We start from the raw sequence: 16358 nt of genomic DNA on the forward strand, positions 1-16358 counted from the left end.
TCATACCCATTATACTGTTATGTAGCTATAATTGTAGTTATTGCTACTGTTACGCTTATAGCTACAGTTACAGTTACAGTTGCAGTTGCAACTGTTACAGTTACAAATATGTAGCAAAGTTATGCAGGTGGTGTAAATGGTAGATTTAACGAAATTAATCTTTTTATCTTTTTGTATAATAATATTACTAACTTAATTCATAAGAAGGTTTGTGAGGATGGATAGATGTCTCTTAATGTTTCATGCAAAACTTACTGGACAACATCTGATGAAATTTTCAAGGTAATTAATATATATCTCCTTCTTGAGGACGAATCTTCTACCGGAGGCCGGCTATTATTAAGGTTCTCCTTCCAATCCCTTGGACATAATTATCTGTTTAAAAGCGTTATACCTCTTCAATTTTCCAGTGCCTCTCAAATTATTTCTTACATCTTAATTAAATGTCGTTGTTAACGCACGCCAAATCCCATATACGTTTCCAAATTAAATTATTTGCATAGTTAGCGCACATTAATCAATTCCCGATACATGCACGAGTATGTACTTATTGTTACTCTACCGGCTTTGTTTGTTTGTAATTAAATTTGAAAGCAAACGACCGTGGTTGAATGTATAATAAATATCTAAATCGGGTATGGGACAAAGTTAGTTTTGTGTTCACGGTATGAAAAACGCGGTTATTTTTCATTATGCGTGGTGTTAGTGTTATTAATCGTTCGCAGTACCACCAGTACGCATTGTATGTACCATCATTCCTGTCTTCTGCCTTCTCACTGAGTTTCTTGGCGGATCTTCTCGGGGGATCGCGTCTCTTTGAAGCACTGCTTAGCAAAATTATCTGGGGCTGAGGCCTGTTAGCTCGCCTACCAGTTAGTCAAAGGCGAAATAGCCCCTAAAGGCTGAGGTGATGATTAGGTAACGAAATCTACATTATTTAAGTAGCCTATCACGCTAGCTTATGGCGCAGAGACAACTTTATAGCCAGCACATTTTACTAGTACCTTGGTTCATATTATTTGGATGTCTCTAGAAGGAATAGGTACGCATATATGACAAATGACAAAGTGAAGCTCTTTCATCGAGTGGTTTTTTTTTTACGTAGATGTCTAAACAAGCTCGGGGTCTACTTAGTGCAAAGTGGTTACCAAAACCCGTACACAACATAACGCGAATGCTTCCATTGACCTTGAAAGATAAGGTCGTAGCTTAAATTGTATTAGAGTGACGGTTGTATTATTATTATTATTATTGCTTTGATGGGTGGACGAGCTCGCAGTCCACCTGATGTTAAGTGGTTACTGGAGTCAGATGCGCCACCCATCTGGAGATATAAGTTCTAAGGTCTCAAGTATAGTTACAATGGCTGCCCTACCCTTCAAACTGAAACGCATTACGGCGGAAATAGGCAGAGTGGTGATACCTACCCGCGTGGACTCACAAGAGGTCCTACCACAAACAAAATTACCTTTCAAAGCAGATAGTATGACCGCTTCACATCGCAAATGCAGGATGTGAGATCCATCCATGCAAGGTTGCGATTTACTGTTTATAATTACGTAAATTAATAGTTTTTCGGGTTTGTATTTGCTTGATAAACTCTCCGAAGGTTATTGTTTAGAGCTTCTTAATGTGCGAGGTAAGATAAACTACAATATATTTGTGGCGATTCAGTTTTGTCGGGCTTTTTCTATTGTTTTCTAGTTTACCATTCCTTACATGACTAGGCTATCTATGGACCGACTATCTCGTTGCAAAGCGTATTGTACGTATAATTTAACGTAAAAAAGCCATTCGAGAACGTACTATAGAAAGACGCTGCTTGATACCGAGTTCTAGAAGCATCGAGATGTTTGTGCGAAACTCGCTCTACGAAATTCCAAGCAATCTTCCCCAGAAATACATCTTCAGACTGTCTATTTTCTTCTTTTCCACTTTCCACACAAACAGCGAAAGCTACTGCTCTAAATATATTTTAAATTCTTAATAAGTTACGAGTTGAACAATCCCAGGCGGGTACCCATTTTTCTAATGAAATACATACTTAACAAATATTCACGATTGACTTCCACGGTGAAGGAATAACATCGTGTAATAAAAATCAAACCCGCATAATTATAATTTGCGTAATTACTGGTGGTAGGCCCTCTTGTGACTCCGCACGGGTAGGTACCACCACCCTGCCTATTTCTGCCGTAAAGCAGTAATGCGTTTCGGTTTGAAGAGTGGGGCAGCCGTTCTAACTATACTTGAGATCTTAGAACTTATATCTCAAGGTGTGTGGCGCATTTACGTTGTAGATGTCTATGGGCTCTAGTATCCACTTAACACTGGGTGGACTGTCAGCTCGTCCTCATATCTAAGCAATAAAAAAAAAAAGTTGATAGTATGAAAGTCCGAGAAATATCGCCCGATCAATATCATATATTATGTTACCCGTACCCAAGTCAAAATCTCACAAGACACCCGTCTATTCTCGACTCGTATAAATGGCTTTCAGTCCAGGATTACATTGAGACCGTGTTTTCCGTAAAAAGCAGGCCGTTGCGTTTTCATCAACAAAAAGAGAAAAAAATAATCATTAATCTTTTTTGGACATCCCTATTCATTCGAAGGCGTTTGCCATTCATAAATCTAATGCGTAATAGAATAAACGTCTTTGATTAATTAACGAAATATGTGTTTCGAGCAGCTGATGTGCTTAGAAAATGTTATTTTGATATTGAATAGGCTTAGTCTGCCGTTGATTTCTGATTCTAATTAAATTGAACGCTCAGCTGCCTCTGAACGATCAAAGTTCATTGTGAGTTAATTAATGAATTAATCGCCATTGTGGATGAAATTGATTCTGTGGAATGTTTAGCATTGCTGCGATTTTCAGGTTAAATCAAGATTGTTAGTTTTGAAAGCGAATAAAAAAACTTTAATCTCGTTGGTTTATAAAGTAAATCACGTGGTTTTTTTTATATTTTCGATGGTAAATTTTGATCTTGTACCGAGTGCTTACGGAAGCCCAAAAATATAATACATTGAATATTTATTTCCAGTCACCTTAAGACATAAGATCGAAGCATTGGATTTGCCAAACGACAACCATAGTCTTCAATCAAGTTTATCAGATAACCATACTAAATACTACAAAGCAGTGACTATTTGGATCCAGATGCATTATTTTTTAAAAATTAAATTATTAACTAACACATTCGTATTTGATAATTTCTTCATTACTTCGATGAGCTCAGAGCAATGTAGTATTGATTGTTAATTGGAGCCCATGGACATCACCACTTCAAAGCAATCGCTTGAGACATGAGGCCTGAATGAGAGCGACGTCATTGACGTTTCTAAGTCACTGTTGACTCCGGACTTTAGACACCAACCATTTGCTATATACGCCAATTAAAAAGCGGTAGGCAGTGGCTTTGCTCTGCCCCTGGCATTGCTGAAGTCCATGGGCGACGGTAACCACTCACCATCAGGTGGGCTGTATGCTCATCTGCCTACGAGGGCAATAAAAAAAAAAAACGAAATCTTCGAAAGGGCTCGCTACTTTGAAATGGTCTGAAATAGCGACTAGTAGATTTTGTTTATGCTTTTATTTTACTATTTGGACCCCGCATAGGACGGCCAATGTGTATAATGTGATTCGCAGCCCTTTATTACAAAGAATACGTTTTACGAGTCGACCGACCCAGTTCCGCGTACTGTGAAAATGAAACTAACTGAATAAAAGGAACGATCACAATTATAAGAATTTGTTGTTGATGAATGAATGAGGATTCATGACTTTATAAACGTTAGGTGTTAATAAAGTTAATTAAATAAAAAATAAAAAATAAGAATCTTATATTTCAGAAATCAGTCCATGTGTATTGTGTACATAAAATCAATAAAATATAATTTAAATTACCATTTAAATATCATCAATTAAAGCAAATAAAAATTGTAAATAAATTAATAAAAATAATTATAAATGCACAGATACAAAAGTAAATTTAAAAATAAATTCTGATCATTAATGGTCAGTATGACATGAACACCGAAGAGAGCGATGACTTTGAAGTAGTTATTTCTTGGTATTGTTACGCCGGTAAGAGCAACGCCATCTATCGCCGAATAGCAGAAATGAATATCAAAATAACTAGCAAAATCGAAAATGCTCGAGAAGTACAACGCCACCTGTTGCAAAATAGTGGAAACACACGTCGAAACTACTCGTCTTGTCAGGAATGTTCTCGATAATCCTAGGGATGTCGTATCGACTATAGCAGCGTTGCAGAGATGACACGGAGCTTGTTAGTATACGGATCTACTTGAAGCGAAACAGCGAACGGATCATCTGAAAGGAAGCGGAAGAAGTGAATTGAGAATCGTAAAGTGTCCTTTAAGTGTTCTAAGTGTTAAATACAGTTTTAATTTGTATTTCGGTAGGATATCCCGAACCCCAGCACGTAACAGTGCTATTAACAACTAGCGACCTACCCTCGCTTCGTTTCGGGACCTGTAATCTATTATTGATTATGAAAATGAAATGGCTGATTTTTTACTACTTACTTCACACTTACCTATATCGTTATATTTTGGGTAATTCACAATATATCTATATAGCCTACGTGTCATTCTCATGTTTCCAATCCAGTAAGTAGTTTTTACGTGAAAAAGTAACAAACATATACCCACACATTCTCACAAACTTTCGCGTTTATAATATTAATAGGAATTGAATCCAAAATATGATGTCTCGAAGGAAATGACAGAATGTTGTTACTTTACTGTGTGATGGTCTAATAGCGTCTTCTGAGTATTATCCCAGAATTAACTGGTATTATGGTATTATAAACCTATTCAGATAAGCACTACCATACTACCAATTCTGCAGTGAAATAAAACGTTTTGTCAAATTCAATTGAAACATCAGATTTAGGTCTTAAAGAGTGTGGCGGTATTCAAATTATGATGTCATAACTTTTTTATTTACTTAAAGAATGAACGAATTCGATTTCTAATTGTCCAGTATTTATGGAGCACTTAGAAGTCATAAAATTAATGAAAATGCTTTCTATTGCGTTGGAATAATCGCTGTGCTATCGTTCAAAGTAGAATGCCACAGAAACTGCGGCTGGAGTATTCGTACGATATTCAGAAATGCAAAGATTTCATATTAATATATGTATTGTTTTATTTTCCTGGTAGGCAGCATACGGCTCAACTAATAGTGAATGCTTACCGTCGTCCATGGACTTCAACAACGCCACGGCAGAGCCAAGCCGCTGCCTAATTATCTACAGATTTGTCGTCGTGGCCTGAGGATAAGACGTCCGGTGCATTCGTGTTGAGCGATGCACCGATGCTCGAATCCCAGGCGGGTACCAATTTTTCTAATGAAATACGTACTTAACAAACGTTCACGATCGACTTCCACGGTGAAGGTTTTTTTTTTTTTTTTTTTTTTTTCCCTACCTAAGCTGATAGCCCTAGCGGCTATGTCAGCGTAACCCTAACTTTAGTAGGTGAGCTCACGGGGCTCAAACCTGACGATGTTGCTAACACGAACCCTAGCAAGAGTCGTGCTTCGCAGAATCTACCACCGGATCGGAAACGCGACCCACTGAGAAGATCCGGCGAGAAACTCAGTGGGCTGTGTCTGAGAGTTAATTTACTCGTCGAGCCCTTCGTCGCAAGCGACGGGTTCGACGAGAACGGTGACCGGTGCTTGAAGTACCTAAAAGCACCGTTAGTGGATCGGGAGGATCCGAGATGACGTGTTTTGGGCGACGTCGACTGCTTTCCATTCTGTCCGCAGGATCGGGAATGTAGTTACCGGCGGCCACGATGAGAGGGTTCTCGTGTCGTGCCGCTTTATCGAAAGGAATAACATCGTGTAGTATAAATCAAACCCGCAAAGTTATAATTTGCGTAATACTAGTGGTAGGACTTCTTGTGAGCCCGCGGGGGTAGGTACAACCACCCTGCCTATTTAGAACTTATATCTCAAGGTGGATGGCATATTTACGTTGTAGATATCTATGGGGTCCAGTAACCACTTAACACCAGGTGGGCTGTGAGTTCGTCCACCCATAAAAGCAATAAAAAAAAATTAGGTACGCTATGTTAACAATCTATTTGTTCGCAGAGAAGCGCTGCCCAATGGCACACTCTGGTTGAGTCCGTTCCCGGCTGAGCAGTACCGGAGCGACGTACATGCTTCGGTATACAGATGCCGGGCAGCCAGCACTGTAGGCGTCATACTATCCAGAGATATGAGACTGGAGGCTGGTAAGTGATTGTAATCAAATTCATGACAAGCAATGTATTACAAAAAGTCTCAAGTTTTTGGAACGAAGTTCCTTATGAGACGATACGGAGGGGTACCCTAACCGGGAAAAACGTCCGTAGCGTAAGATTTTTATTAGCAATGCATCCAGTGTACGACTTAACTTTGTAATAACGTACAGAATAGTAATGCACACAGTGTACGACTTAACTCTGTAATAACGTACAAAAAATAACATATTTTTTTAACATTCATTGACCACGATTTCAGAGCGTTCGTTTGCGCAATACACTAACTCCTATGAAAACAACTGTGAATGAAGTGTACGCACGTTATCGAATGACCGTGGATTGTTGCGAAACCTCCAGTTTTATTTTCTTTATACCTCGAATAGAACATAAAAATTGATATTTTTACAATAAAGAACTTCGTTCCTATCCGGTGTCCCACGACACCACACATCTTTTTTTTTGTTACCCTTGTAGGCAGACGAGCGTACGGCCCACCTGATGGTGAGTGGTTACCATCGCCCATGGACTTCAGCAATGTCAGGAGCAGAGCCAATTCGCTGCCTACCGTGGATGGCGGTGTTTACGTTTTTTAGGTTTTTTATTTATTTATTGCTTAGGTGGATGGACGAGCTCACAGCCCACCTGGTGTTAAGTGGTTACTGGAGCCCATAGACATCTACAACGTAAATGCGCCACCCACCTCGAGATATAAGTTCTAAGATCTCAGTATAGTTACAACGGCTACCCCACCCTTCGAACCGAAACGCATTACTGCTTCACGGCGGAAATAGGCAGGGGGGTGGTGGTACCTACCCGTGCGGACTCCCAAGAGGTCCTACCACCAGTATAAACCCACATAAGCAATAAAAAAATGGTAAAGTTTTATTATAAAACGTGTCAGCAAACCATGAATTTGGCTCGAAGTCTAAGTTGATCTGCCTTTATTCAAATTTCGTTCAATCCTATTTTATTACATTTATCTCTCAAATTAAATCATCAAAGACATTAATTATTATTCAATAATTTTTATTAAAAGTTTACGATTCGATTTTTGTTCCATTGTCAGCAAAAGCTTTTTTCATCTTGAATCCTCGTCTTGAGCTACTCGTTAAAAACTTCCAAATATTTAATAGGTATATATCTAATACCATTTTGAAACTGTAATAGGACATTCGGAAAAAACATTAAATATCATAATAATCAGAGAACTCAGACCATCAATTTATTGGATACTTATCTATTTGTTGGCATTTCGAAAATCGCCGAAAGTAAAACATGAAAGAGGAGTGCATGCGGCAGAGATGCGAATGTTGAGATGGATGTGTGGAGTGACAAGAATGGACAAGATAAAGAATGAGTATATCAGAGGAAGTGTGAAAGTGGCCCCGGTAAGCAACAAATTAAGGAGCGGACGGTTAGCGTGGTATGGACATGTGATGCGTAGAGAGAAGATGCATGTGACTAGGAGATGTATGGAAATGGTAGTGCACGGTAGAGGGGGAAGAGGTCGACCGAAGAAGACATGGATGGAGTGTGTGAATGACGATATGAGAGAGAGAGGAGTGAGTGTTGAGATGACGGCTGATAGAAGAGAATGGAAGAGAAAAATTAGCTGTGCCGACCCCACCTAATGGGATAAGGTGGAGAAAAAAGAAGATTTCGAAAATCGCCGAAAAACGAATACTTAGCTTAAAATGGTATATCATCATAGGTGTGATAATGGTTCCGCTGCTAAAGCTATGTAATCACATTTTGAAAAAGACCGCACTGTATACAGATTATATCATTATCGCACCAGTAAAGATAACTTTAGTGCATATATTACTTATCTATTGTCTATTGTTCATACCATTCTTAAGACATTTTCAAAATTCAATTCTAAATAGTAACCCTGACTACAAAATCACACCGCTATTCTATTAAGTCCGTTGTAGGTCCTTAAACAAGTTTCGGGAAAGGCGCGTTGATGTGATACTATTTAGAATTATTTATCGGAAGGCGAAAAGGTTCAGGGACCCTTATAAAAGTTTCAGTGGCCACTGTTCTATTGGTGTGCTCCTGAAAAGCAGCTATTGGTTTTTGTAGTGTTTAAAATACTTTTAAATGTCTACAGTTTCAAAATAATCTCAAAATAACTTATGGTTATATTACTTGTTTTTTTTTTTTTTGTTATTTATAATATTTATTTATTACACTTAACGTATTTATATACATCGACAGACCTAATGCCTAAGGAATTCTCTGCCAGTCTACTCAAGGTAGTGCAGAGTAAATATTGGTAGGTGCAATGAAATATAAATTAAACACATATACAAATATACAAAAGTACATACTGTAAATATACATCAGTGTAAATATAATTTTCAAAGGTGTGCTATTTCGTATTTTTTTATGTGGTATTGGAAAGTGTAATCATTTAAATGCTGTAATGTTTTGTTTTTGTGTGTGCCATTATTATAAAGTCTCAAAATATGACCTGTGGTAAAATCTGAATGGCCCTTAATCTGAATCCATTTATAATACTCGTATGATAACTTTCGGACTGTCGACCAAAGTTCCCCGTTGGGTGGAAGATCCTCCATTAATCTGGATCGTTCATCAATAATTCAAGATAGTCTGTTAGGAAGCAACAAGTTACTCAGAAATTTCACAAAACTTAAGCAACTGACTCGTCGTGGCCTAAAGGAAAATACGTTCGGTGCATTCGTGTTGAGCGATGCGCCGGTGTTCGAATCCCACAGGCGGGTACCAATTTTTCTAATGAAATACGTACTTAACAAATGTTCACGATTGACTCTCACGGTGAAGGAATAACATCGTGTAATAAAAATCAATCCCGCAAAATTATAATTTGCGTAATTACTGGTGGTAGGACCTCTTGTGATTGCGCGCGGGTAGGTACCACCACCCTGCTTATTTCTGGTAGGTGGCGCATTTACGTTATAGATTTCTATGGGCTCCAGTAACCACTTAAGATCAGATAGCTCGGCCTGTGAGCTCGTTCACGCATCTTCTTCTTCTTTTTCTCCACCTTATCCCACTCGGTGGGGTCGGCACAGCTAATTTTTCTCTTCCATTCTCTTCTATCAGCCGTCATCTCAACACTCACTCCTCTCTCTCTCATATCGTCATTCACACACTCCATCCACGTCTTCTTCGGTCTACCTCTTCCCCCTCTACCTTGCACTACCATTTCCATACATCTCCTAGTCACATGCATCTTCTCTCTACGCATCACATGTCCATACTACGCTAACCGTCTGCTCCTTCATGCATCACTCGTTCACGCATCTAAGCAATAAATAAATAAAAATACTGAAAGTCAAGTTTTTATCGAAGTCTTCTTGTTCATAATACGGATTCGTTACATTTTCATTAGCAAACAGTCTTTTGCCCGCTCTCCTGTCCTACACATATGTAGCAATCTCATTTGCAATAACAGCGTGGCACGCACGTTTCTTATTTATTTCATTCGTCCACTAAACGAGCGGCCATAAGCACTGACCTTTTCCCATTGTCGCTTGTATAGAAAGAGAAAAAAAAAAAACACGTAGATACGTGACTCGTGTGTTTATATTCAATATACCGGCTAAAGGGACCTCTGTGTGACCGGAATTCTAATTCAATATAACTCGCGCGAACTGAAAATTGACTGAAGGAGCTTTTCGCCAAAGAGTTAATTCTTTTGTTTGCGATCTCCAAAATGTGGTCACAATTATTTAGTATTGGATATTTTTTTGTTTTAATTAAATGAAAATGTTGTAATGAATCCTCTAATCTAATACGTAAACATATTCTTGTTTGTTTGGTTAAACGATCTGTAGCTTAATAAAAATAAAATTCGCTTTGTAGAGTTTTTAATTCCCGAACAACGTCGAAAACATTAATAGAATTTACGGGTAAAATCCGCGCCATTAATTTACCGACACGTCAACATCAAGTGAAAAAAAAAAAAAAAAAAACTCAACGAAATTGAAAGTCGACGTTCTTGGCTGTATTTCGCGGGGTCTGATTCCATTAGCGGACCTTTTCGTGGCTTGCACAAAAGGGAATATTGCGGGCTTCGATCCGGTAGGTTAGCGCCGTCCCCCGAACGCCTTACGTAAAGAATCGTATTTGCATTCCGGCAAGATTGATTCCGTCTCAGCTCGTGTCAATACAGTAGGTCAAGTATCTGAAGGGTTGGGACTTTAATCTTTGCTGTTAAACGAGGAATTTCGCTTTTCAAGTGTGCGAAATATAGAATTTCATTTAGATTGTGTGTGTGTGTTTTTTTTATTGCTTAGATGGATGGACGAGCTCACAGCCCACCTGGTGTTAAGTAGTTACTGGAACCCATAGACATCTACAACGTAAATGCGCCATACACCTTGCGTTATAAGTTCTAAGATCTCAGTATAGTTACAACGGCTGCCCCACCCTTCAAACCGAAACGCATTACTGCTTCACGGCTGAAATAGGCAGGGTGGTGGTACCTACCCGCGCGGACTCTCAAGAGGTCCTACCACTAGTAAAGAAGCTCTGTTCTATTGCTTTGTATTTAAATCAAGATCACATCACTCCGCCACGTTCTTTACAAATAGCTATACTAGGGCCCCCTTATCTTTTCTTTTCACCGCGTACTTAAAGGTTCGAGTGTTCTCTTTGTATTCAATGTCACTTTAAAAGATCAGCGATGAGTAAACCGTTGTTAATCGTTTAGTGATATCGTCTTAAGAGAAACACCCAGCTTTTACCGCTCAAATGGGCCCTCCACGCCAATATCAGGCGATTTGCGAATACGGCGCATCTGAACAAGCCTCTTTACGGGGTCTTTTTGTGTGGAACAGAACAAAAGCCGCTTGGTCGGTCTCAATAAGTCCCGCAGTGTGCGCTTTCCTTTATATCGACAAACATTCTGCGGTTCCGAAGACAAGTTGACTGTTAATGTTTATGGCAAATTGAGAAACTGCTTACGATTTTGTAATCTTAGGAATCGGCCTTAATTGTATTTTTGAACACTATGTTCTGCATAAAGACATTTACAGATGTTTATGGTGATACTTTTACTGGTGGTAGTAGGACCTCTTGTGGGTCCGCACGGGTAGGTACCACCACTCTGCCTATTTCTGCCGTGAAGCAGTAATGCGTTTCGGTTTGAAGGGTGGGGCAGCCGTTTTAGCTATAGTTGAGACTTTAGAACTTATATCTGAAGGTGGGTGGCGCATTTACGTCGTAAATGTCTTTGGGCTCCAGTAACTGGGCTGTGATCCACCCATTTAAGCAATAACAAAAAAAAGTGTTTATGAACTTAATAGATTTAAACTAATTTGTAAACTGGGCGATTTTATCACCCATAAAGAGTTTTTTTAAAATAATCGACCATGAAAAGAATGTACACTAATATAAATGTGTCTAGTATGGTTAATATTATGATAAATTTACTTATCACTAGTATTCCCCACAAAATTATGGTCACCTTTAGCTTTGATTGTTGTGTGAAAGCATTTCCATTTAAATTAACGGATTTTAGAAATGGTATTTGTCCACTTAGTACAGCTTTATAGTTTTATTAGTGATAGTATTATTAGTCGCTCTTTCAATTAATTCAATTTTTAATACTGTACTAAACTTGAGAGCTTTTTAAGATTTTACGAAAATAAAAAAGAAACTCTTCCGTGCTTCATGTTCCCCAATGCTGACTGACGGTCGTGACCTTTACGAAACACCTTTATTCGGGCTATATTCGAATGGGTATGAAAAAAGTAAAATTGCAATTTAAATTTGATCCAATCGAAATGATTTTGAACAAAAAAAAATTTGGTTTCATACAATATATGAATAAACTATGGACACTCTGAGGAAGCCTGAGGAAGCCACCACCCTGCCTATTTCTGCCGTGAAGCAGTAATTCGTTTCGGTTTGAAGGGTGGGGCAGCCGTTGTAACTATACTTGAGACCTTAGAACCTATATCTCAAGGTGGGTGGCGCATTTACGTGGTAGATGTCTATGGGCTCCAGTAACCACTTAACCCCAGGTGGGCTGTGAACTCGCCCAGCCATCTAAGCAATAAAAAAAAACACCCTGTCAGAAGCCGAAACGCTAGTAACTGTACGTCAATATTGACGTTTTTGGTTAAGCTAACAAACTAAACATAAACTATATATTTATTGTTTTAGTAACCTTCTACTTCGTGGAGCCGAAATTAATAGTGAAAGCCACTGGCTGAATACCGCACCACTTAGTTTAGAGGCCATCGATTTTTCGCGGCGAATTTTGAATTGTTCCATTGCGCGTTGTGTTGTTTTTGTATATTCATGATAATAATATGGTATCGTCTTCTTCTTTTATATCGTTCCCTCACTACTGAGGATTGCAACCACATGTGACGTTCTTCCACTGTGTTCGATCATGGGTGGCATGGACCGCATGGTACAGACTACCACCAAGTGCTTCTCTTACTAGATCTGACCATCTGGCTGGTGTTCTGCCCACGGCGCGCTTGCCTTCTATGCGACCCGCAATTTGGAGCTTCTCTAATTCATGTCTGGGAGACCGCATAATGTGTCCGAAGAAGCTCATAACACGTTCCCAGCAAATGGAAGAGAGCCTTTTTCGGATGTTTAGCTCCCTTAGAATGGACTCGTTTGTTCTCATGGCAGTCCACGGTATTCGTAGCATCCTTTGCCACACCCACATTTCAAAGGCATCGATCTTTTTGTTATCGTCACCCGACTTCATTTTCGAGAATTTTCAAATCTTCGTTTCCTAATATTTAGTAAATTCCATGTACGATACGTATATTGACTCAATTTAGCTCTCAGATTATCCATACTTGTTGAAATATCAAACTAAGTCAGCTGCTTCTTTAAGCTTATCTTAAAGAAACAGCTTAGCTTATTAAATCTCATCAAGTCCCGCGATGACCATCTTATTAACATAAATAAAAAAAATTCGGACCGCGCGCTTTGCTTATGAAACACAGTGTACCTCTAAAATAATGACTACCATTATTTGCGATAATAAAATATCTTGAAAAAAATTAATTACAAATCTCTTACGAGTAAGTCTGTCAAACATCAAACATTCGCCGGGAAGTCTTCGCTTACCGTGAGAATGATTAAATTTAACAACTCGCAGAGAGCTAAACAAAATTAAGTTAAGGGCTTCGTTTAAAGAGACTTGAGCGAGGGAGGAATTATCGGCGAACGCTCACAGGATCGGGGTAAGGGCTATTGTTTAAAGAGTGAACAAAAAGGGTGGCGGAATATCGCAAACGAGGCACCTACTCTTGGAAATTTATGGAGGGTATGAGATTGTAAGCATTCGTTGACAGGCCTTTGGTGTAAATGCAAAATCTATCTATTTATTTATCTATATCTTTTTTTTTATTGCCCTTCTAGGCAGACGAGCATACGGCCCACCTGATGGTGAGTGGTTACCGTTGCCCATGAACTTCAGCAATGCCAAGGGCAGAGCCAAGCCGCTGCCTACCGATATCTATATCTAATCTATCATAGAAGTCATAACATGAAAGGCGCTGCTTACAATTCTAATTTTAAGTCTTAATACTATGTTGTAACGTTATCTAGGTATATACGTCATCTAGCATATTAATATAATCGTATAGAAGACATTATTCAAATTACCGCCAAAAAATGAAGAAGCGAATCAGTGTGATCGCAAAAATGGCTGCCTAAAATAAAGTAATTAATCCCCGAATCACTAATCTCCCATGTTTGAAAGCGAGCTACATAATCGACATTTGCATTGTGATTCGCGATCAACTCGGTCGTCGGTAGTCAAGAAACCGAAGCCCACGTATACGCGGAAAACGCAGGGCAAGTTACGTGGTTTCTCTTATGCTAATATCTCACAATTTTTACAAACTATTTGGGCGTGGATGCTCGAAACCTTCATTGGTACAAAAGCTATATTACCGTTCGCTACCCTAAGTTATGATTGCTAAGCATTAGATGTAGGTATTATTATTCTGTTTATCGTGTGAACTCGGTTGGGAATTAGGGATTCAGAGAGAAAAACAAGTTAATTAGAATTAGCGACAGTAACTCGAGGAAGCTTGGGACCCGCACCTGTGTACCTTCTGATTATAATTATCTTTTGTTATAAACATTTGCGTTACTATTCACGGTAGATATTGTGAGCGTCCATAGATAGCTATTGTATTCTATTGCCTATTTTCTATCCATTTGAAGGATTAGGAAATTGTCAGACAATTGGGTCTTCGATCTCAGATCTTACTGTAGGTAGGGCTGTGGGTGGCATTCACGTTGTGATATCTATTAAATTTGGAATGTTCGCTAACACCACGACGGCTATATTACAAAATTTCAAACATCATAATCTTCAGACGTCGTTCTCTTTCCAGAAAATTCGGAACAAAACGTCAGAATGTAGTTTGAAATTCGAACCATATTCAATTTCTAATTGAGATGCACTTTTGATAATGACTGGCCACAGAACCAGTCTAATGAGTTTATCGTTCGTCGAGTGTACCGCAATCAATGATTTCACTCCATTAATACATATCAGATGAGTTAATATTCCAATTTTCATTAACAATTTGTATCCCGTAGTCCATATGAATATGCGTACACAGAAAGGGTACTTTTTATTGTTATTGATGAGTGGATAAACTATTAAAGTGAATTCAGTACGAAGTGAAATAAGTGTGAAGGCAAAAACTCGAATATTTTGTACTGGGCAATGGCTGTTTTGCTTAACAAACGCGAGTTCTTTGTAGTAATTTAAAGAATGGTGTTCATTCGTGTGAGATCACACTAGTGATTATGTAAATCTATAAATGTTCATGAGGTTTTTTTACGTGATGCTATTCCTTCGTCGTATCCTTTATTCGTTCGTGAATACCTTGTATACTTTATTGGTTTACATTGACTAAACATTGGAAGTAATAAACAGTATTTGTTACCTTAACAAAGACTAATATAAAACTTTTGCAAGCTAACTGGCAAATATAATAAAATAAGACTTAGTCTGAAGGTAGATGCAATACAAATAATATCGTTTTAATGTCATTATCGAATAGATTTAAGCCGTACCACTAGTAGTTATGTACATCTATAAATGTTCATGAGGTTTTTTTACGGCTTGAAGGGTGGGGCAGCCGTTGTAACTATACTGAGACCTTAGAACTTATATCTCAAGGTGGGTGGCGCATTTACGTGGTAGATGTCTATAGGCTCCAGTAACCACTTATCACCAGGTGGGCTGTGAGGTAGTCCACTCATCTAAGCAATAAAAAAATTAATAAAAAGAGCATGGATCGAATACGACCAGCGGTTCATCTCATCGCTAAGCCCGGTTGCGCGTTATAGGTCAAATAAATTTTTTGCACGATGTCTATTGCGCTATAAGCCGGTCGATTAAGATTCTAACGACACAGCCTAGATGTTGTACGGCTGGTCAATAAGCATAATTTCATGTAAACCGCCATCGTATAGAGCAGCTGTTGCCGTACCAAGGACGACCTTTGCTGTAATTAACTTCGTCGGGGAGAAATGTTTAGCGTTCCACATTCTCTTTTTACTTTTAATGTGGTTCCCCGAATTGACTTACTAGACTTTTCTCATTATGTTTCCTTTTAATTAGCCTCAAATGTGTTTTGGCTTTAAAAAACGGGATGTGGGTCTGAGAGCAGTCTTTTTAACTTAAGACGATATAATTAATTAAAGCTGCTTTAAAGGTTTGATCTCGTTTTTTAATGTTATTATGTTATTTGTTAGATAAAATTATTTGAATCATCGACACAATCGTCCGTGACCCTGAAACCTATAAAGTATTCCACGCCTCGTAAACAATATAAACACAATAATAAAGATTAAAGTGCATATGTGATTTTGATTGTCTACGACTTGAGATAAAGTAAGAAAATCTATCTTAATACGAATACAATAAGGTTTTTGTTTCATTAAAACACTGAAAACTGTTGTTGGAGTAGATTTGTTCAGAGATAGATACTATGGCGTGGATATTCGTCAGCAAGGTGGATAACGAACTAATTTAGCAGATAGCTAATTTAGCTAATTTACCATTCGCTATTTAGTACATAGAC

The 16358-nt window shown here is 38.5% G+C and overlaps 1 protein-coding gene across 1 annotated transcript in view; it reads left to right on the forward strand.

The window, feature by feature from the left end:
- The window catches only part of LOC101735828 (cell adhesion molecule Dscam2), a 205764-nt gene that overhangs the window by 148458 nt on the left and 40948 nt on the right, over positions 1–16358 (forward strand). Inside the window, exon 4 of the mRNA XM_021346467.3 lies at positions 6134–6276. Within this exon, the coding sequence (XP_021202142.1) occupies positions 6134–6276 (143 nt within the window). The remainder of the gene's footprint in view (positions 1–6133; positions 6277–16358) is intronic.

Source organism: Bombyx mori, chromosome 5 (assembly GCF_030269925.1).
Source record: "Bombyx mori chromosome 5, ASM3026992v2".
NCBI classification, from domain to species: Eukaryota; Metazoa; Arthropoda; class Insecta; order Lepidoptera; family Bombycidae; genus Bombyx; species Bombyx mori.